This window comes from Alexandromys fortis, unplaced genomic scaffold (genome assembly GCF_014885135.2).
Source record: "Alexandromys fortis isolate MF-2015 unplaced genomic scaffold, M_Fortis_MF-2015_v1.1 scaffold_460, whole genome shotgun sequence".
Lineage (NCBI taxonomy): Eukaryota > Metazoa > Chordata > Mammalia > Rodentia > Cricetidae > Alexandromys > Alexandromys fortis.
The window spans coordinates 34,101-56,575 of NW_026068327.1; the positions used below are offsets into that span (position 1 = coordinate 34,101).

General features: G+C 57.2%; 1 protein-coding gene across 27 annotated transcripts in view; it reads right to left on the minus strand.

Annotated features, from left to right (window-relative positions):
• Tnxb (tenascin XB) overlaps positions 1–22,475 on the minus strand; it is a 58,853-nt gene that overhangs the window by 28,843 nt on the left and 7,535 nt on the right. For 21 of the 27 annotated variants that reach the window (XM_050132797.1, XM_050132792.1, XM_050132798.1 and 18 more), the window contains exons 2-15: positions 21,019–21,402; positions 18,903–20,741; positions 18,380–18,495; positions 12,934–13,090; positions 12,538–12,801; positions 11,147–11,845; positions 9,448–9,816; positions 8,013–8,306; positions 6,277–6,567; positions 5,671–5,961; positions 4,048–4,380; positions 3,328–3,651; positions 2,576–2,881; positions 234–542 (exon numbers count right to left, since the gene is read on the minus strand). In XM_050132797.1, the coding sequence (XP_049988754.1) occupies positions 234–542; positions 2,576–2,881; positions 3,328–3,651; positions 4,048–4,380; positions 5,671–5,961; positions 6,277–6,567; positions 8,013–8,306; positions 9,448–9,816; positions 11,147–11,845; positions 12,538–12,801; positions 12,934–13,090; positions 18,380–18,495; positions 18,903–20,741; positions 21,019–21,394 (5,968 nt within the window). In that variant the 5' untranslated portion in view covers positions 21,395–21,402. Of the gene's footprint in view, positions 1–233; positions 543–2,575; positions 2,882–3,327; positions 3,652–4,047; positions 4,381–5,670; positions 5,962–6,276; positions 6,568–8,012; positions 8,307–9,447; positions 9,817–11,146; positions 11,846–12,537; positions 12,802–12,933; positions 13,091–18,379; positions 18,496–18,902; positions 20,742–21,018; positions 21,403–22,475 lie in introns of those variants that run through there. The other 6 variants (XM_050132800.1, XM_050132799.1, XM_050132802.1 and 3 more) reach the window with 4 other exon arrangements.

Below are 22,475 nucleotides of genomic sequence, written 5' to 3' on the forward strand. Positions count from 1 at the left end.
GAGGAGGACAGGAGAGGCTCCTGGCCACCTTTACCCCTCTCAAGAGGCCCCAGGCCCCCACAGCCCACCTTCTAGAGAAGGCCCAGCAGCAGAGCAAATGAAGGAAAGAGAGGATTTGAGAACCTGCCCTGTTGGGTCCGGGCCTGATTTGGACCGGGCTGGGTAAACAGGAAGGTAGCTAGCTAGCAGGAAGTTCAGAGACTTGGGGGAAGCAGAGTGTCATGCAGTTTCACCTGTCTTCGCTTCCACAGAGACCTGACTGTGCCGTCTCCCATCTTGGACCCCAAAGAGCAGGAACTTGTACTTGCGGGAGGGCTCCAGGCCGGGGATGGTGACCTCCCGTTGGTCGGCTGCCACAGGCACCACTTGGGACTGGCCATCCCTGTCCTTGTACTGAACCACGAAGGAGTCGAATTCACCCTCAGGGACAGTCCACACGAGGCCCACAGACTCGGGGGTCACATCTGTCACTGCCAGCTCCCCCAAGAGTGACTCCAGCTTGGTGGTCTCAGTGGCTGGAGCTGGGGCTGGTGGGAGGATGTCTAGGATGAGAAGCAAAGCATGGCTGAGCTCCTGGGAAGAGACCTGGCTCTGCCTGCCTTGGGGGCTAATGGTGATGTGGGAGTTTCCTCTTTATCTCCGGTGGCCAATAACAGCCTGGTCTGCCGCCACCAAGATGGTGTCAGGTGCGCTCGTGACTCTCACCAACAGAAAGGCACCTTTAGTGTGGCCTTAGAGTCATCCAGGGGCATCAAAGCACTGTTTGCACTCTAAGAGAGCTGACAGAGAGAGCCCCAGCACTGCCAGGTCATAAATCAGAGAGTAAACTGTTGATAACGGCACATTGATCGGTCGATATCCATAAGATGGTTCCATAGGGGGGCTGGAGAGATGGCTCAGAGGTCAAAAGCACTGGCCACTCTTTCAGAGGTCCTGAGTTCAATTCCCAGCACCCACATGGTGGCTCATAACCATCTGTAATGAGATCTGGTGCCCTCTTCTGGCCTGTAGGCAGGCATGCCAGCAGAATACTGTATACATAATAAATAAATAATTAAAAAAAAAAAGATGGTTCCATGGACCCCAAACCCGAGGATGCTCAGGTTCCTCATAGAGGATGGGAGTCTCTGCACATCCTGAAAACTTTGAATCACCTCCAATAGCTTGTTGCGCCTCAAGCAATGTAACTGCTATACAAACGGTTGGCAACTATCTGGTTTATAAACCCATTTAATACGAACACACATGTGTGCAAATGAGCATCCAAGTGCATGTGTGTGTTCATATGTGTGCAGGTGAGTATGCACATGGTGTGAATGTTCATGTGTGTAGGTGAACATACATGTATTGTGCATGCATGTTCACGTGCATGCAGGTGAGCACGTGTGTGTGTACACGGAGAGGCCTTTTGGGCTGTTCGTCAGTAACCGTCTGCCTCATTTTCTTCTGAGACACAGACCCTCCCTGGACTTTAAGCTTGCCGACTAGGCAAGGCTGGCTGGCTAGTGAGCCCCAGAGACTCTCCTGTCTCTGCCTCTGCAATGTGGGGATTGGAAGCCTTCTCCACCATGCCCAGCATCTCCCATAGGTTCTGGGGATCTGATCTCGGGTGTTCACGCTTGTGCAACTGCCCACTGACCTGTCTCCACAGGCCTGAGGAGGAGTATGTTTTAGATTTTTTTTTCTGGGTCTGGTGAAATGGCTCAGTGGGTAAAAGCCTTTGCCTGGTGACCTAACTTCAATCCTTAGGACCCAGACGGTAGATGGAAAGTTGTTCTTCGGCCTTCATCACGCTGTGATAAGTGAGCGTCTACACGTGTTCGCACATGCTCACACACACACATGTAAAACGTTATATATTTTTGTGTGTCTATTCTGTCTGCAGCTGCACGTGAAACCTCTGAAGATATGGGATGCGGGTTATATCCGCGTTGTTAGTGTCCTTCATGATCATATGAATTCTGTTTTCTAGATTTTCATGCCCTGTACTGAGAGAGGATAGGGATTCCCCCAGAAGCCATGGTCCATGAGTCACAGTGAGCTTAGTCCGGGAGTAAAGAGAGGAAGCAGGAGCCTGGAGTTCAGGGAGGCGTGTCTTCCCCAGGGGTGATGTTGGAGTGGGCCAGAAGGGAATGTGACTTGGACAGACACCCAGGACCTCTGAGAAGTTCTGAGATTGTGTGTGTGTGCTTGACCTCAGTGAAGAAGGGCAGAGATTGGGGAGGCGGTGGCTGTGTTCAAATCACAGGGGGCGGGGGCTGTGTTCAAGTCACTGTAGGGTTGTCAAGAGGCGGGAAGAAAAAGTGAAATGGCTGTGCAGTCAAAGAGAGGAGTCAGGGGAGAGCGGAGAGGGGAGGAACAGAGGGATGGAGGCCAGATGGGAGGCAGGGTCAGGCTTGGAGTGCAGATAAGGAAACCACTGGGTGTGGGAAGGTCCCAGCCTTAGGCAGAAGCCAACGGTTTGGGGGGTTTGGGGATGGACTCGTGACTATGAGCCTAAGAGAGGTCACCGGTGCAGAGGCTAAGGGATGGCAGTCCCAGGCAGGGCTGGGTACCGCCTGGCTCCCTCCCTCACCTGTCATTGCCAACACAGAGAGGGGGCCCACACGTCGTCTGCCATGGAGCCCGTAGAAGTTCATCTTGTATTTTCTTGCAGGATCCAAGTCAAGGATGGTGACCTCGCGCTGGTCAGCAGCTACAGGCACCTCCTGGGGCTGCCCGTCCCTGTCCTTGTACTGGACCATGAAGGAGTCGAACTGTCCATCAGGGACCATCCATGAGAGGCTCACAGAATTGGGGGTCACACCCGTCACTGTCAACTCCTCCAGACGGGGCTCAAGCGGAGGCTCGATGGCCGGAGAGGGCTCTTCTGGTCGCGAGTCTGAGACAGAAATGGCGGAGCCTGCTAGAAAAAGTTCCTAAGAGTGCCATACGCAAGACTGCACCGATCGGCAGCACTCCCGTCCAGAAGCTTCACCAGCAATCTGGTGGCTCTGGCACCGGCGATCTGGCTCAGCCGACACAGGCACTTTTGAGCAAGCCTGGTAACCTAAGACCCATGGAGAGGTGTAAGGAGAGAGCCAAACTCACAGAGCTGTCACCTGATGTCTGTACGTGCACCGTGACACATGCATCAGATACAACAGCAACAACAGGCACACACAGATGGCTTCACCGAATCCTTGCCAGCTGTCTGTCACGAAGCTGGTGACAGCCCTGGTCCTGGGTGACTTGTCCTGTCTAGATACTATGACCGTTCAGCAGCTAGACAGCCCCTGACTCATGGGCATGGGACTCAGGAGTAAGAGGGAACAGAACCACACTCACCCGTCACGCCCACGGTGGACACGGGGCCCACACGCTGACCATCATGGAGTCCATACAAGTTCATCTTGTAATTGCGCCCAGGCTCCAGGTCTCTCACGATGGCCTCCCTCTCCTGGCCCCCAACACGCACCACCTGGGGCCGCCCATCACTGTCCTTGTACTGGACACTGAAGGAGTCAAAGTCTCCCTGGGGGACGGTCCAGGAGAGGCTCAGGGAGTCTGGGGACGATGCTGTGACAGTCAGGTCTCCCAGGAGCGGCTCCTCAGGGGGCTCTGGGACCTCTGTGCTGGGCTCTGTAGGGCTGGGGGTCTCTTCCTCTGCAGCTGAGAAGGGAACAGACAGGTGAGCAGGGTCCCCACAGGTGTCCTCAAGTGAGGACAGAGTAGCCATAATTACCAAGATGGTTCTGAGGTCAGTTCAGAGAAGCCCACCTTGGGGCTTTGGGGTCCTGATCAGCTGACAGCTGGCCAACACGCCCAAACTCCTGGGTCAGCTGGGGGGACCTGGACACCAGCACAGCAAAGCTGTCTGTGGCCCTGCTGCCCAGGGAGACTGGCCAGCACAAGGGGAAGGCATACAATAGTAAGCCATAGCTTCGACCAGAACAGACCTGGGGGACTGACCAGTCCTTGGCCACCATTCCCCAGTCACTAGTCTCCAAAGAGCTGGAGGTCCTGTTTCCTGATGGGTCCCACCCTGAGTCTCCCATGTCCACTTACCAGTCACCCCGACAACAGACACGGGGCCCACACGCTGGCCACTGTGGATGCCATACAGGTTCATCTTGTACTTGTGGTCTGGCTCCAGGCCGGGGATGGTGACCTGGTCCTCGTGCCCTGGCACCCGCACCACCTTGGGCTGCCCATCCCCGTTCCTGTACTGGATCAGGAAGTGGTCAAACTGTCCTTCGGGGACTGTCCAGGAGAGGCTCAGGGAGTCAGGGGTGGCGTCTGTCACGGTCAGCTCTCCTAGACGCGGCTTCTTGAGGGGCTCTGGGGCCTCTGTGCTGGGCTCTGGGGGGCTGGGGGGCTGACCCACAATGTGTGGTGGGGCTGAGGAAAGAGAGCAGGCACTTAACAGTGACAGCCAGTCAGCGGGGCACCAAAGCCCATATGCTCCTCTCCTGAAGTCTTAGGACCCCTGCGGCCTTGGTATCCAACACCCAGTCCCTAAAGCGACTTTCTGAAGCTGCCTGCTCCCTCCCTACACCCGACCCCACCATTTCTAAGGAATGCTTCACTGAGGTAAGGTCACTGCCTAGAATTCAGGGAAGGTGGCATCGGGTAGGCGGGCCTGGGGAGAGTCCTGCTCCTCCCTGGATGTACAACTCCCTGGGCCCCACCCAGGGTCCCCACCTACTGTTCCCTGCAGTGGGTTTCTGAGACCCTGGAGTTCTATGAAGAACAGGAGCAGGACGGGGAGGGAGCAGACAAGAGGCAAACAGTGGCTATGGTGTTATGTGGGGAGGTCTGGAGCAAAAGGGAGTGCTGGGGAGGCAGCAGTGGCTCGGCTTCCGCAGAACTGGCGCACAGGTGTTCTGAGGCAGAGTCAGCTGTACTTTAGGTAAGGTCTTACTGTGCAGCCCAGCCTGACTTGGGATTCAGCAAATCTCTTGCCTCAGCCTTCAAGGCACTGTGTTAAGGGCGTGTCTTACCATGCTTTGGATATTAACAGTGCCAAGGGGTATCACCATAAAGACCCCCCCGCTTGGCGGAACGGAAGCCGGAAGCAGCGAGATTAAGTGACTGGCCCAAGGCCCTATGGGCACTGACTTATGAAGTCAGTAGTGAGGGATGGGCAGCAGCCTCCAAAGACCGTTCTCCCTAGCAGTGTATCACCAGCGGACCGGAGGGGCTGGGGACGTGGAGGAACGGGAGGGACAGATAAGGCTCAGAGCCAGACTAGGAGCTGGGGAGTGGAGGCTAAAAAGACTCCTTTCTGTGTGGAAAGAGGCTGGAGCAACATGGCCCCCTGGCCCTGCCACCCCTGCACAGAGCAGCCATGTGGTCAGGGTGCCGGAGCCGAGGGCAGGAGCCCAGCAGTGATGGCCAGGGACTGAGTCAGGACTGAAGGCGTCCAGGAGAAGCAGCTGCAAACTCTGGCTGAAGTAGAAGGGCCTGAAGGAGAGGGTCTGGCTGTTCGGAATGGGGAAAGTGAACTCGGGAAGCAGTGTGAGGAGCCAGAGCCTGGGCAAGGAGTCCCGGGATGGACACAGGGACAGAAGAGTGGCTGGGAGGAAGGAGGCAGAGGTCTCAGCAGGAGTACTGCAGAAATGGAAGGTGGAGTGGGGGGGGGGCAGCCCTGCCTGGGGCCTGGGGCCAGCAGTGTGGGTTCTGACTCACCCGTTTTGGCCACCACAGACACGGGCCCCACACGCTGCCTGCCACGAAGCCCGTAGAGGTTCATCTTATACTTCCTGTTGGACTCCAGGCCAGGGACAGTGACCTCATTCTCATCCCCCGCAACGGGCACAGTCTGGGGCTGCCCCTGGGCATCCTTGTATTGGATCACAAAGGAGTCGAAGGGGCCCTGGGCCACCGTCCAGGACAGATGCAGGGAGTCCGGGGTCACGCCAGTCACCGTCAGTTCCCCCAGGAGGGGCTGCTCAGAGGACTCCTCTTTCATGTCTGGGGCTGTAAGCAAGAAGAATGAGCCATGTACGGAACCCACAGCCTGGGATGGGAGTTGAGATTTGGACCTGGGGTACACCCAACCCTGGGAAGCTGGGCACAGCCAGCGTATGACACAGCTCCTGGGCTTAAGGGAGCACCCTGAATGGGATGGAAGGGGCCTAGCTGTGCAGGGAAAGCTGGCTGCCCCTTAGCCTGGGAGCAGGGCCAGGGTGTCGGGATCAGCCATTTTGCTGGGAGGCTCAGCTGCTTCCTGGCTGAGGGAGAGCGGGCAGAGATCAAGAAGAGGACACAAGAGCTTAGGTGGCAGCCACTCACCGGTAGTGCCATCGGCAGTGAGGGGCCCATACCGCTTCTTATTGGCAATCCCAAACAGAGTGAATCTGTACTTGTGACTGGGCTCCAGCGGGGAGATCACCGCTGACCGCTCAGGCCCCTCCACTGGCACCACAAGGGGCCGTCCTTCCTTGTCTCTGTACTGGACCATGAAGGAGTCAAACTGGCCCCCAGGAACAGTCCAAGAGAGGTGCAGGGAATCCGGGGTGGGGTCTGTTACCCACAACTCTCCCAGGCGGGGTGGAGATGCTGGGTTGGGGTCACTCTGAGGCACTGGGAAGGGGGAGTAGAGACAGGAGAGTCATGGGAGGAAGGCGGTCCTGGGCAGGCTGCTCCCTGTGCAAAGACGCATGACTGGGGAGGGAGCCAGCGGGGTCTGCCGAGCTGCGAGCTCTGTCGAGGGGCTGGACTGGATTGCAGGAAGGAGCGACACCTTCTAAACAGCCTAATGCACTATACTCCCAGCCAAGGGGAAGAGGCTCCGGAAGCGAGGGGGAACACAGCCAGCCTTTCACATCTGTGTGGCCAGGGAAATCTCCCTAGGCAGCCTCCATACTTCCAACTTAGCTTTTAGTTTCTCCTTCAGGAGAGGACACCCGTGGGTGCACCCACCCACCTGCTGCTGTCTGCCACGCCCCTGTCCCTGCCTGTACCCGCTTTCTGAACCAACCTATTTCTTTCTTTGCACTCTGTTGCCAGAGGATTCCAAAAATGTCTGTATCCATCACCTCCAATCCAGCTCTGCCCTCCCATCGGGCAGCTCCTGGTGACCTGGCCATTGCTAAGTCCTGTGGACCCTGGAGAGCCCTAATTCATTCCTGTGGACCCTGCCTGGCTGCCCCCTCCTCCCAGCATCTGGGACACTATCCTGGTGCTTCTCCATCTCTGCTCCCTTGCTCCCCACAGCTACAAGGTCACAGTTGAGGTTCCTCCGATCACGGTCAGGCAACCCTCTGTACCTCAGTGGTGCCGCTTAAGGCTGCTCAAAGGACCTACGGTCGTTCAAGAATGCCCTGAGTGCCGGGCAGTGGTGGCGCACGCCTTTAATCCCAGCACTCGGGAGGCAGAGGCAGGCGGATCTTTGTGAGTTCGAGTCCAGCCTGGTCTACAGAGCTAGTTCCAGGACAGGCTCCAAAGCCACAGAGAAACCCTGTCTCAAAAAAAGACACACAGAAGTCCAGAGACACACAGAAGGTATTTTTCTGAATGCCCTGCCCTGTATTGTTCCCCTCCTGCTGCCGCCTGGGAGACAGAAGTGGCTGAACCGGGGACCTGGCCTCCAGGCTCTCCTCTCGCACCCAGTCCCCCTGCCCCCGCTCCAGACCAGCATCAGCCGCCAGTCACCAGCTGCTGACTGATCCCCTGTCATGCTCCAGGAGCAGACACTGCTGTTTCTAACCTAGCCCATCACTTCACTCTCATCCAGAGGCCTTCAGGGGTCCCTCGGGGCTCGCAAATGAGGTCGAAGCCATCCCGCACAGCCCGCAGAACCCCAGGACTAAGTCTTCAGCACCCCACATGTCCTGCTCTCCAGCCAGAAGAGTGCTGTGGGTTCTCTGGGAGACCACCCCCTCTGCTGCCCCTACCTCCTCACCTCTGCTGCCCCCAGTGCTTTCCCTTCAGGCTGCTATGGGCCCCACACCATCTCCCTGGACCCTAAAGCTCTGGGGCAAACTACGTCATGACAAAGTGAAGGGCAGGGGTCTGCTGTCACTCACAGATCTTGGCTTCAGCCACCAAAGGGCCATGCCTCTTCTTGCCGACGAGCCCATACAGAACAAATCTGTACTTGCGCCCCGGTTCCAAGGATGTAACGGGTGCTGAGCGCTGGGGTCCCTCCACAGGTATCACCTGGGGCCCATCTTTGTCCTTGTACTGAATCACAAAGGACTCAAACTCCCCCTCTGGGACAGTCCAGTGCAGGAGCAGGGAGTCAGAAGTCAGGTCTGTCACCGTCAGCTCACCCAGGCGCGGTAGGACCGATGGCTTCCCAGGCTGCTCCTCAGTCCTGTCTGGCATTTGGGACAAAGACAAAGCAATGCTGGACCAACCGCTCCCCTTCACCCTGTCTCCCGCCCTCTTCTCTGCCTCACTCACCTCATCCTGGATGCCTCTATCCCTGACCCTCCTGAGAAAGATACATTTTCTCTAAGTCCCCTCTTGATGGCCCCACCTCTGTACCCTAAAACTTTAAGGAGAGTTTTGTGTCCCCTATGGCATTACCTGGGAGTTTCTAGCCTCCCCACTGGTGCTTCAGAGCAGTCTTCAGGCTCCCCAAACCCCTGAGCTGCTCTCTCCCTTGCTCCCCTCTCTCCTAATTGTCAGCTTGTTCCAGAACTGAACCAGGAGACCACTCTAGTCTCACAGGGAGAACCCAGGGGGTGTGAGGGCCAGGCATCCAGACCTTGTCCTTCCCACCCATCTCTGAAGTTGTGATGGCAGTAGAACCCCCTGAACACAACACAGAGACACAGACACAATACCACAGACACACACACACACAGATACACATACACAGAGACACACACACAATACCACAGACACACACACAGATACACATACAGAGACACACACACAATACCACACACAGAGACACACACAGACACACAGAGACACACACAGACACACACACAGACATACACACACACAATACCACACAGACACACATAGAGAGACACACAGACATACACACACACAATACCACACAGACACACATAGAGAGACACACACAGACACACACACACAATACCCCCCCCCACACACAGAAGACTTTATCCCCAGAAAAAACTGTCCAGTTCAACCGCAGGTGCTGTCCCCAGGAGAAGGTTCAGCTGAGGGGCAGTGCTGGAGCGGAGTTCCATCTACCTTGAACTCCGGGGCAGAGCAGAGGAGCAACCAGGAAGTGAGGCTTACCAAGCAGGGTCGCCTCCAGGATGGGTCGCCTCCAGGATGGGTCACCACCCACCTCTGACTTTCCTCCTAGCTGCCTTCCCTGTGAACTCTCAAGCCTTTCTCTCCCTTCTGCTTTCTCTTTTCCTCCGTTAGACCTGCCTTTCACCGGCCCCTGAAATCCTTCCTACCTCTAGAGCCTTGAGATGCCCCAGCTCCTCCCCCAGATTCAGGACACTGCTCTGAGCACAGTCCAGAATGTACCCATAATGCCTTGGTAGGTGATGGGAACAGAGGGCTTGCCCCCAGGGGTGATCCCATGGAGGAACAGCTTGTAAGGGGCTCCGGGAGGGGGCGGGGGCACCAGAGCCTGGTGGGCGTCTCCTGGTAGCAGTTCTTCATACGCCCAGGGCCCCTCGGCCACCTGCATGCGCAGCTGGAAGTGGGCAAAGGTGTCGGGCTGGGCAGTCCAGGCCACACGGAGGCGCCCTGCCTTGTCTCTGCCCAGCACCTTCAACTCTCCCAGCGGGTGATGCTCCATGATCAGGATAGGGGCCTGGGCCCCTTGGGTAGTAGAGGGGCCCGAGGGAGGAGGCTCATCGGTGGCCTCCAAGAGGCCAGAGGGTAAGGACCCTGGGAAGGGGCAGAGCGGGTGAGAAAAACAGGAGAGTCGGGTATGAGAGAAGGAAGGGATCCTTTAGTCCCCAGGTGTGCCCACAGCCTCTGAGCTAGGCGGCTCCCCTCCCCTCCCCAGCTGCTCCCCAGCCCTGTCTGGGTTCTTCCCACACTTGGCCAAGTCCTCCAGATTCCCCCATGGTGCTTATCTGGAGCGGCCAGGCCTGGATCAGGGCAGGCAATGACAACCTGCCCTCCCTCCCTGCCCAGGAGCCTCCCACACCGGTAGTGTCTGCCTTCCATTAGTGTTGCAGTGAGAAGCCTGGAAGAAAGGAAGGGGCAGTGATGTTAGGAAGAAAAGGGGTGGTGGGCAGAAAGGGAAAAGAGAGGGTGTGAGGGTGGACGTCCAGTTCCGGTGGCATCTGGGCCCTATGGAGGAAGAAGAGGTCCACCCCCACCCTGCAGCCGCAAAGCTCCCTGTCCCCGGGTCAGGTATCAGTCCTGTGGGAGAGACCAGCTGGAGGGGAGCCACGCCTGGGAAAGCAGTTCAGGAAGCTGTGGTTTCACCACACACACACACACACACACACACACACACACACACACACACACACACACGGTCATCCACGCACGCACACGCCACGCGCGTGCCCGATGGCTTTCAAGGCCACCCTCAAGCACTTCTGCAGCCCTGCAGGGTCAAAGCCAAACTGTGGGAAATAACCACAGACCACAGGCTTCAGGCGCCCTCACCGCAGTGAGTCAAAGTGGGAATCTCCGGTTTCAGTCCCACCCAATGAAAAAAACTGCCGGGCAAATCTCTGCTAACACCCAAGTCTTCCGCAGCTCGCCTTGGAGGTGTCCAAGCTGCAGGTCAGCTGTGAGTGCTGCCCTACACAAGGCTATAAACTTGCCAAAAGCATTATGGACGGTGGTTTGTTTGTTTGTTTTTTCAATAAAAGAAAAAAGAAACTTCAAGTGCAAGGTACGAACTTTGCACACAACATTGCGTTGCCACGTCAAGATGCCGGATTTGCCCGGCAAGAACAGGCATTGCAGAAGAGCTTGGGAGCCCAGGTGCGAGCCAGGCAACCCCACAAACCAGGTCTCTTTGGCTTTAGTAACCCTCAGGAGAATGCCAGGACCCTGGAATGGAGCTTTTGGGACACTGGAGGGCTGCTTTCTGTGGCAGTGTCCTCCAGCCTGGCCAGGTAGGCTAGGAGGTGGAAGGGCGTGGTGGGGGCGAAGGCCTAAGCAGTGAGACAGTGGGAGGAGGAAGTGGCCGCAACCTCGGAGGCAGGTGACGCTGGACAGGGGGTGGGCAGTCCAGGGCCCCAGCCCACACTACCTGTGGTGGTGATGAAGGCGTAGGATTTGGAAGTCTGCCCTGCCCGCACCCCATGGACCTCCACGTGGTAAGTAGTGCCAGGCCTGAGGTTGGGTAAGCGAACAGTGCGTTCTGAGCCATCCACAGTCAGCTCCCCGCTGGGGCCCTTGGCGGGTGGCAGTGGTCGCCAGCGCAATACCACACGCTCGAACTGGCCCCGGAGCCCGTCGAGGGACACGATCAAGGCGCCGTCGGCTGCACTGCCCAGCACCTCGGGCTTCGGGTGACGCGCTGTGGTCACCAGGTGCGCATCATCGGACGCTGGGTTCACATCTCCCCGGTTCCTGGTGCTTTGGGAAGGACTAGTGGTGGGGTGGGGGTGACGGGGCTTGGGTGCCGGGGCACCCGCTGTCTGGTGGCGCTTCAAGAACTCATGGATGTGGCGCGCCACCGACGCGTAAGTCTGGTTGGCGCGCAGTGGGTAGCCGTGGGCACGCAGGTGACGCTCCAGGTCCTGTACTGTGCCGCGGAAGCGGCCCAATTCAGCCGTCAGGTTACCCCACGGCCGTCGGGGAGGTTGGGACAGGCTCGGCCGGGGATGCCACTCCTTCGCGATCCCCTCTGTGGGCCGCAAGGGCCAGGAGGGCCGCGGAGGCCGGGGACGGGGGCTGGGGGGCGGGTTTGGGGGGTGCACCTCCGGGTAACCGTAGTGGCCTGGTGCTGCCGAGTGAGAAAGGGGAGGGGACATCAGGTCAGTGTCAGCTTCCCCCACCGCACGCTCCTCCTCCTCCTCCTCCGCTCCTCCTCACCGCTACAGTTCCCGCTAACCCACCGAGGACGAGGCCTCTTCCCTGAGGCCCAGCCCCACCTAGAAAGAGAAATTGTGTCCCTGAGCCCCACCCATTCCTTTGCCCTCCAAGCCAGCCACTGTTGGTGTCCTAGAAGGAAAAAAAGCCAGCAGGCGGGGCGTGTATCTGGTGGAGAGAACGGGAAAGGGGGAAGGAAATGTGAGCGACTCCGAGGGCGCCGCCTCGTCCCAGGAAAATGAACGATCCGTCTGGGCGCCTGTTAAGAGACCTTGAGGGTTGGTGGAAAACCACGCTCTGAGACCCAACCCCAGGCAATCCCAGTCCCAAAGTCAGCAGGGCCTGTTTCGCTCTAGTCTCCCGAGATCAAATGTACCTAGGTTAGGATAAAAGCCACCCTGCCCTGAAGGGCTCACAGCCTCTGCACACTGCTCCCCTCCCAGTCTAACCTGCAAGCTTCCTATAGGACTCCAGGCACCCGGAGCCTTTAGAACAGAGCAGGACCTAGCAGGGGTGCTGGGTCTATGACCCTCCAGCCCGGGTCCTCAAGGAGAGGGCTCCCAGCCTTGGAAACTAGGCTCTTCCCTAACACTCAGAATGCCATACCTGTGTTTGCCCTGATAGAAGCCGGGTAGCTGACCGCACGGCCCCGTTCTGCGGTGACAGTCACCACATACTCCACGCCTGGCATCAGGTCGGTTAGCTGAGTCCTGTCTGCCTCAGGGGGAACTTCCAGACGCACCCTTTGGTTGCCGGCACTGACGTAGGACACCACAAAACGGTCCACCTCAGCCTGGGGCCGCAGCCAGCTGAGATCCAGAGTGGTCGGAGTCACGGCTACCACTCGGAGGTCCTGAGGACCGTCTATCACTAGCAGGATTAAACAGAAGATGGCTCAGAAGTGAATCCGCTTGCTTCTGCTCTGGTGCAGCCCCCAGCCCAAGCACATTCCCAGCTGCCTGCCAAATCCAGATGTCTTGCCCCCATAGCCCCAGCTCTCACTGGTAGTGATGGTCTTAGAGGCAGGAGGACCCCAGCTGGTCCCTCGTAGAGCACGGACGGTGACTTGGTAGTCCTGACCAGGGGCCAGTCCTCTCTGGTCATAGGCTGAGGCAGAGCTGGGCACCCGAGCTGTGAATGGTGGACTCGCCCCCTCAGTCTGCAAGAGAGTACCAGACACATCAGAGTGGAGCTCTCTTCCTTGCTCCCTGTCTCTTCTTCTTCTTTTTTTTTAAGGTTTATTTATTACATATACAGTGTTCTGTCTGCATGTATGCCTGCAGGCCAGAAAAGGGCACCAAATCTCATTGCAGATGGTTGTGAGCCATATGCGGGTGCTGGAAATTGAACTCAGGTTCTCTGGAAGAACAAGCCAGTGCTCTTAACCTCTGAGCCATCTCTCCAGCCCCCAGTCTCTTCTTTTTAAACAATCCCAAATGGCGTCGACATAAAACTGTGTGGGACTTGGTCCCACTCAGGCTGAGGAGCATGGATGGAAACCACAAGACGCCTAGAGCCTCCCTCCGGCCAGCAACTCTTCTCTGTGGTTTGTGTCTATCCGTTCACTTAACCATCCAAGAAAACGATTCTATCAATCCTACTTGACAAATGAGGAAACCAGGCTCAGAAAGCCCATGTCCTGATAGGGTACGCACCAGGAGAGCAGAAAGGTTGGAGAGGTGGCTTACTGTTCCCGCGTAGGATCTAAACCCAGTTCTCAGCACCTACCCGGGCAGCTCACAACCATCTGTAATTCTAGCTCCAAGGGGTCCAATACCTCTGACAGCCTCAGGCCCCTGCATTCATGTGCACATACCCACACACAGACACATAAGTAAGCATAAAATCATGTTTTTTGTTTTGTTTTGTTTTTCGAGACAGGGTTTCTCTATGGTTTTGGAGCCTATCCTGGAACTAGCTCTTGTAGACCAGGATGGTCTCGAACTCACGGAGATCCGCCTGCCTCTGCCTCCCAAGTGCTGGGATTAAAGGCTAAAATCATGTTCTTAAGAAATCCCAGCTGAGCAAGACCTGGTGGCGCACACCTTTAATCCCAGCTGAGCAAGGCCTGGTGGCACACACCTTTAATCCCAGCTGGGAAGCAGAGGCAGATGGATCTCTGAGTTTGAGGTCACTTCAGAGTGAGTTCCAGGACAGCCAGGACTACACAGAGAAACTCTGTCTCAAAAATTAAACAATAAAGATAGAAAGAAGGGAAACTGAGGCAGTCGAAAGCACTTGCTGCTTTTGCAGAAGACCAGAGCTGAGTTCCCAGCACCCACATGAGGCGGCTCACACTGCCCATAACTCTAGCGCCAGAGGGTCTGAGGCCCTCTTCTGGCCTCCCTGAGCACCTGCACACATACATGTGCATACACACACATGTATACACACATTCATGCACATCAACAAAATGCATCCTTTTTGTTTTGCTTTTGAGACAAGGCTTCTCTGTGTATCCCTGTGTATCCCTGGCTATCCTAGAACTCACTTTGTAGAGCAGGTTGGCCTTGAACTCACAGAGATCCTCCTGCCTCTGCTTCTCAAGTGCTGGGTTTAAAAGCATGCGCCACCACTGCCTGACAATAAATCTTTAAAAATATAAGAAAGCCGAGAGGCTTGAGTGCAGGCGGTGTGTACCCTGGCCCCCCTCTCACGCACAATCCCTGCTCATCTGCCAGACCCAGGATTCCCTCTGGCTCCCCTGGCAACCCCAGCTACCCACACACATTCTTTCAGAACAGACAAAGCGGAGTGGGGATGTTCCCGTGCCCCCTCTGCTTTCCCCAATCTGCTTAGCTGGCCCTGGGGGTAGTGCTTGCTGCCTGTGTGTGACCGGGTGTCCCTTTAGACATTTTCTTGTCTCTTCAGCAACCTTACACATCCACTAAAGAAAGGCTCAATGTTCCAATAGCACATTTCCTCAATGCTGCCATCATGCTGTGTGTTGGAGACTGAAAAAATAAGACACCATCCCTGTCCTGGGGTTGGGTAGAACCTAGTAGCCAAATGCAGCAGCTCTCTCTCCCCAATCTCTATGTGTGGTAAATACCCACAAGGATAAAATCCTCTCCTTTAAGTGTGTGTTTAAGGTCATGAGATTACATAGGGTGGCTTTGTGGGCTCCTAGAGCGCCACTGCTGGTGGGGGGAGGGGGGCTGGACATGTGTGAGCATCCTAACAGTCCAATGCTGTGTGGGGCTGCCTCGCCAGGACAGCCGCCGGGGACACTCTGTACCGCTCTGCTATGTTGGCCATGATAGGGACACCTCCATGCAGCCAAATGGGGTTGGAAAATTTGAAAGGTACTGTCCTAAACCAGAAAAGCATAGTAAATACCAAAGTAAAAAACCAGATGAGCGGCCACGTGGGGATTTTCGGGTGAGGGATGAACCAGGGCTGTGTCACTATTTTCTAGGTCCCCTGGTAATGGAGAATCCTGCCCTGCTCCTACAGTTCCAACTGAGGGGCCTTGGGGTGGCCTTCACCCACACGTGTGACATCCACACACCTCCCAGGACCTGCCCTGCCCACAGTCCACCTCCATCCTGTCTCTCCTTCTAGTATACGCCCAAAGTCTAGATCTTTCATCAAAGCAAACTCATCCTGAATTCTTTCTTTGGATCAACCTATTTCTTGGTCCCTCCCTGGAAGTCCCCATGCCAGCCTCACCCACGCTGCCCAGCCCCATCCCGCAGCTCTGAGGCAGGCTCTCTGGCCAAGCATTGGCAGCTGACACTACTTCCTGGCAAAACTTGGCTCCACTGATTGTTCATGGTGACTGCTTAACTTGATTCTCAGGATCAGCCGTGGGGGTCCCACAAGGAAAGCCTCGCTGGGATGACCCCCAGAGAGGACCTAGCTCCCTTCTCCCCTTTCACTCCATGTCTTCTGAGGTCCAGGTCTGTCCCAGTGAGCGCCTGACACGGCTGTTTCCAGGCTGCAGAGGACACCCAAAGGCTCTGACTCCCTCCCAGGGGACAGTCCTGGAGACAGTCTTGAGGCTTGAGGCCATGAGCATGGACTAGAACCTTTGTCCCAGTGAGTTCTTGGCACCTCTACACTTCCACACCTCTCCCTCAGAACCTAAGGTGGAGGCAGCAGCTCATGGGGCAGCATTTCAACCAGCTCCCTGGTGACACTGACACCCAGGTCCTGGAACACTGAACACACTTTGAGAGCCACTGATCACGGTGACAGTCCACATACAGAGGAGGAGAGCCGGAGCACGCGCTTGGCTGGGAATAGCAGTCGGGTTCAGAGAGAGAAGTGTTTCGGGGCGGGGAGCTGCCAGGAACAGGCCGGCCGCAAGGAAGATGGAGGGGGTGCCAGCGAACTGCAGAATAGGCTCCAGGTCAGCTGATGGCCAGAGCATGGCCAGGGCAAAAGGTTCAGGCCCAAGAGTCACCACAAGAAAAGCAAATACAGCAGGTCTGAGGCTGAGTGTGGTTAGGACCGGTTTAAGGGACCTCCTTCACTTGCAGCCTCACAAGGACCTGGAAGGGTCCCATGCCCAGAGCAGAGATGAAGGACTGAAAGCAAAGACGAAGCAAAAGCCGCACCCCTTGACAACACCCAAAATGGGCTGTGTGTGTTAGGAGCGAGAGACAACATTGCCTGAAGCCCTCTCTTATCTCGACTGTTTATTTCATTTCTCCCTACCCTAAAGGTTCATAGGAAAATTCCTCCGAAAGTCCCACCCTCCAGATTAGAGCTATGTAAATACTGTACGTGCACAACAGAGTGGGAGAGACACTTCGTAAAATGTTAGCGCGGTTGTTTTACTGTTAGGCGGCCAACTATCGTTTATCCTCTTCTCTACTTGCCAAATTCTTGTCTCCTGATTAAATTATTTTTATATAAAAAATTCAGAGAGAAGAAGGGGGGCTATCTTGGTTGTCAGAGGAGAAGGGGGCTATCTTAGTTGTCAGAGGAGAAGGGGGCATTCTTGGTTGTCAGAGAGGAGGAGGGGGGCTACCTTGGTTGTGCCACAAAGCGGGGATACAGCTGCAGGAGACCTTCCTGTGAGACCTGCCCTGGGACGAGGATGACAGCCAACACTTGCCACCTCTCTCTTCCCCGTTGCCTTATGAGGCTGTAGGGCCAGGGAGTAAGCTTGTCTAGAGCCTCCCCCCACCCCCCAGACTGATGGATGCAAGTGTGGCCTTGCCCAGCATCTGTGGGATGGTGTGGGAAAGGCCAGACGACTGAGAAGTGTAAGTGTCCCTGTACGCTGAGTCCAAGTCGCAGTCCCCAAGGAGGGGCCGCCGGCTTTGTCCTTGCTATGCTCCCAAATGTTTTTGGGACTTACTGGAGGCAGGGAAAGAATGCTTGAAGTTCTGGTGACAGCAGCTGGGAAAACAGAATTATTGCCACGGCCCAGACAGCTTGGCCTAAACCAATAAAGATAACATTGAGCAGAGCCTAAGGCAAGCCTATATATAGACTGACGGGTAGGCAAAGAAGGCTGCCCTCGTCTTTCCTTCCTTTCTGCTTGGCTTATCTATAATTTCTTTCTCTTTTTCCTTCCTTTCTTCCTTCCTCCCTTCCTCCCTCCCTACCTCCCTGCCTCCCTTCCTCCCTTCCTTCCTTCCTTCCTTCCTTCCTTCCTTCCTTCCTTCCTTCCTTCCTTCCTCCCCCCTTCCCTCCCTTCCTCCCTGTTTTTGTTTTATTTTCTAGATAGATTTCTTTGTGTAGCCTTGCCTGTCTTGAAATTTAGCTTTGAAGACCAGATTGACCTCAAACTCACAGAGATCCATCTGCCTCTGCCTCCCAGGTGCTGAGGTTAAAGGCGTGGGCCACCACCACCTGGAGTGTTTATGTACGCTGTCTGAAGGTTTTTCTCTGGGCCTCAGTGAGAGTTGCAATAAAAAGATACTTAAAGAAACACCATCAGAAACCACCTCACAGTTTGTATGGCTGCCGGTTAGTATGTAGCAACTCGGAGAAAATGTCAGTGGGCCCAGAGTCGGCAGTGCGCTGTCTCCCCATTGGGAAGCATGTACAAGAAGGCAGGAGGTACAGAAAATTGAAGAATCTGAAAACAGCATTGGGGGAGGTCAGAAGAGGCTGAGGGTTGCCTCCGAATGAGGTGACAACTGGGCACAGGACTCAGGAAGACCACATGTACCCCAGATGCTGGTGCCCAGCCAAGGGCAAATGGGCGTGTGTAGAATGGGGCCGACTTGGAACCAGCAACAAAGACTAACAGTAAGGGCTGCTGTGCACTGAGCAGCTGGGAGTAGGGATCTCACCATCAGCATCCTAGTTGCCCTGGGCCAATATTGAGGCATAGTTTGGTGCCAGGCTGGGGCAGGGCAAGAAGGCATTTAGAGCAGACTCGGACACCAGCCACCTGGAGTCTCATGAGTGTGACTTCTTTCACCCATGTGAGCCCTCCCCCTCCCTCTTCTGCTACCCAACCGGCCTCCCCCTTGCTTCCCCTCACCGTGGGGATAAACTGGATTTCATAGGCATCCACAGGACCAGGAGCCCGGGTCCACTCTGTCCGGACCGTCGTCTCCTCCAGGAGATGCATCCTCATGTTCTGGATGGCTGGCACCTCTGCCCAGAGTAGAATAGGGAAACTGCTTAGCCTGGGGCAGAGCCATGGCACCCCAGTCACTCGAGCCCACACAGGGAAGTACATCTTAGGTTCCCACTGCCCAGACTCAGGTTGGGGAACACTGGAAAAGGCCCCAAACGGGCCTGGGTGCCCCTCAATTTCTCCCATGTTCTGTACATTAAAAAACTCCTTAAAGACAACCCTCTATCCAGAGAGCTAAAGGTCAGACTTCCCACTGGTGTGTGTTTATGGTTCCACTACCCCAGTGAACGGGGTCCTTCTGGCTGATACCCCCCCCACACACACACAATCTACAAGGAACAAGTCCTTCCATTCTTCCTCTAGGCCCCTAAGCCTCAGGCTTCTGCTGCCAGTATCCCAGTATGGGAGAAGGCACCTGACTCACCTTCCCCACAGTCGTCCCCAGCATAGCCTTCTTGACAGACGCATCTGCCCTGGAGACACTCTCCCCTGCCGCGACAGTCACCTGGGCATGTCTGGATGGCACAGTCTGGGCCTCGGAAGCCCTCGACACACACACATTGGCCTGCACGGCACAGTTCCCGTGGGCCACAGCCCCCGGGGCAGGCGCTGGCAGGAGGCTCTTCTTGCCCACAGTCCTCACCACTGTAGCCGGCGTAGCACAGGCACACACCCTGCACACAGCGCCCACGGCCACGACAATCAGCTGGGCAGGTGCGAGTGGCGCAGGCGGGGCCGGTGTAGCCTGGGTCGCACACACAGCGCCCATTCTCACAGCGGCCGCGCCGGTGGCAGTCGGCCGGGCAGGTACGGATGCTGCAGTCTTCGCCCGCGTAGCCTGTGTGGCACACGCACAAGCCATCCTGGCACACGCCCTGCTGGCTGCAGTCGCGCGGGCACCGTCTCACGCCACAGTCCTCGCCCGTGTAGCCATCATCGCACACGCAGAACCCGTCCAGGCACCGGCCGCGGCCCCTGCAGCCGCCGGGACAGCTGCGTGTGCTGCAGTCGTCACCCGTGTAGCCTACGTCGCACACGCACACACCGTCCTCGCAGTGGCCATGTCCGCGGCAGTCCCCAGGGCACCGACGGCTCCCGCAGTCCTCGCCAGTGAAGCCCACATTGCACACGCAGCGGCCGTCCACGCAGCGCCCGCGCCCGCGACAGTCACCAGGGCAGGCGCGTGTGCCGCAGTCCCGGCCTGTGTACCCGGGCCAGCACACACAACGGCCGTTTTCGCAGCTTCCCCGGCCGCGACAGTCCCCGGGGCAGCTGCGCACCCCGCAGTCCTCGCCGCTGTAGCCCGCGTGGCACACGCACACGCCATCCTCGCAGCGCCCTCGGCCCCTGCAGTCCCTCGGGCAGGCGCGCGCGCTGCAGTCCGCCCCTGTATACCCGGGCCAGCACACGCAGCGGCCGTCCTCGCAGTGGCCCCTTTGGTTGCAGTCCCCGGGGCAGCTCCGCACACCGCAGTCGTCGCCGCTGTAGCCCGCATCACAGATGCATTCCCCGTCCTCGCAGCGGCCACGGCCATGACAGTCACGCGGGCATGTCCGCGTGCTGCAGTCTTTGCCTGAGTACCCGGGCCAGCACACGCAGCGACCGTCCACGCAGCGCCCTCCCTCGCCGCAGTCCCATGGGCAGCTCCGCACGCCACAGTCTTCACCGCTGTAGCCGGGGTCACACACGCAGCGGCCGTCCTCACAGCGGCCCCTCTGGCTGCAGCCCCGAGGGCAGTTCCGCACCCCACAGTCCTCACCAGAGTAGCCGGGGTTGCAAATGCAGCGTCCGTTCTCGCATCGACCCTTCTGGTTGCAGTCCCGGGGACAGCTTCGCACCCCACAGTCCTCACCAGAGTAGCCAGGGTCACACACGCAGCGCCCTTCCTCGCAGCGTCCTCTCTGGTTGCAGTTGCGAGGGCAGGAACGCTGGCTGCAGTCGGGGCCTGAGAAGCCAGCACGACACACACACACACCCTGCACGCAGCGCCCGCGCCCCTGGCAATCTCCGGGGCAAGAAGGCCAGCCACAACTGGGGCCGCTGTAGCCGGGGAAGCACACGCAGCGGCCTCGGACGCAGCGACCCTGGTCATTGCAGTCGTCCGGACAGGTCTTGGAGGTTGAGGGCGGGGACGAGGTAGGCGTCCTAACGTCGGTGGGGTCTGAGCAGGTGGGTCCACCCCAGCCAGGCTCGCAGGAGCAGGCGCAGCGGCTCAGGTCGAAGACACCGTGGAGGCTGCAGAGGCTGCGCACGTCGGTCTGGCCTGGTGCGGGAAGGAGAAGGGAGACCCAGCTCGTATTAGCAGATGGCCAATAGCTTCAGAAGACCATTTTAGCTCCTAGTTGCGTAGCGTGTATGCCCTATTGGGAGTGTTTGGGTCGACTCTCCACGTTATAACCTTCGCTGCACCCGTCACCCCTAGGGAGCAGGAAGTGCCACATTTTCTCCTTTCTACCAAGATCCTTAATGTCACCCTAGGCACCTCTCCCATCCTGATCTTCTTCTCCCTTCTTATGTGCCCCGCCCCCATCGGGGCTCACCCGTGCCAGCCTGCGCAGCCGTGGGACAGCACCCTCCTGAGCAGTGTTCCTTGAGCCCCTTCACCAGCTCCTCCAGGATCTCCAGCCGGACCTTCAGGGCCTGCACCTCAGAAGCAGGCACCGGGGGTTCAGTGCCCGGGGGACAGCCACAGCCAGCGGAAGTGGGCAGGTTAATGCGGTGGGTGAATACCACCTGCTTCTCCCCTCCTTCCACAGTGTGCTCATACAGCTGAGAAGAAGGGCCCCCTGGCTGGGGAGGGGGCCGTGGGGCCGGGAGGGTCACATTGGACCGAGGAGAGAAAGGGCCTGCTCCGGCTCTGCCCAGCAGCACCAGGAGAGCAAGAACAGTCGTTAGGGCGCATCGAGCTGGCATCATTCAGGAAGCTGAAGAGAGAGAGGGCAAGCGTGAGAACTGACTCAGCTTGGAAGCAGTCACCAGCGCATCACCAGAGCCGGACTAGTAACAAACTCAGCTCTGGTGACGAGAATCTGAGCCTCAAGGGTAGCCTCTCTGGGCAGATCTGGTCTGAGACTTTCTAAGTCATTTGGCCACTCTGTCTTCCCTGCTTAACCGGTTTCTGGTTTGTTCCACAAGCTGGTCTTGTGTCTTCTGTATGTTTCTCTGTCTAGAATGCTCTTTCCTTGGCCCCACAGCTGACCTCTTACAGTTGTGCCTTTAATGGGCATAACTCCGGCCATCCTTATGTTGGACAGAGCAGCTTGTCCCCCTCCCCCATCACGATGGCCTGCTCACACTCCTCACGGTAGCATTTAGGGTGGCCTAGACATCTGTGTGGGTTTTGTGTTTTGTTTTTAACCTGTCCCCCACCACTAAAAGGGAGGTCCATGAGAACAGAGACCTCACCTGTCCTGGCTCGGCTGAATGTACTTGGCAGGAAACTGGTCGGATAAAAACTTCAGCCCACACACCTGTGCCGAGGGAGTCTCACAGATGAGGCCAAGGCCTCCCCAAGCACCTGGAGCCAGCCCCCCAGTGCCCACTGTCTGACAGACCGGCACAGGTGCGGGCACAGGTGCGGGCACAGGTGCAGGCACAGGTGCGGGCACAGGTGCGGGCACAGGTGCGGGGCTTCTTCAGCTCCTTGCTTCCCTCTTCTTTTTCTTCCTCTTTCTCTTCCTCCCCTCTTTGCCCTCCTCTTCCTTTTTCAACGCAGGTCTCCTGTAGTTCAGGCTAGCCTCAAATTTACTGTGTAGCCAAGGATGACCTGAACACTTGCTCCTCCTGTCTGTACCAGCATGAGCAGCAGACTCTACTCTGCTTGGCTCCCCCTGGAGTTACAGTCCTTTGCCCTCCATTAAATCCTTCCTGTTAGCCTTTAAAAAGAAATACGTTTATTTGTTTGTTTATGATGGGGAGCTGGGCATACCACAGGGTGCCTGTGGAGGTCAAAGAATGACTTTCCGGCATCCCTGGGATCTCACTTGTTCCTCAGGCT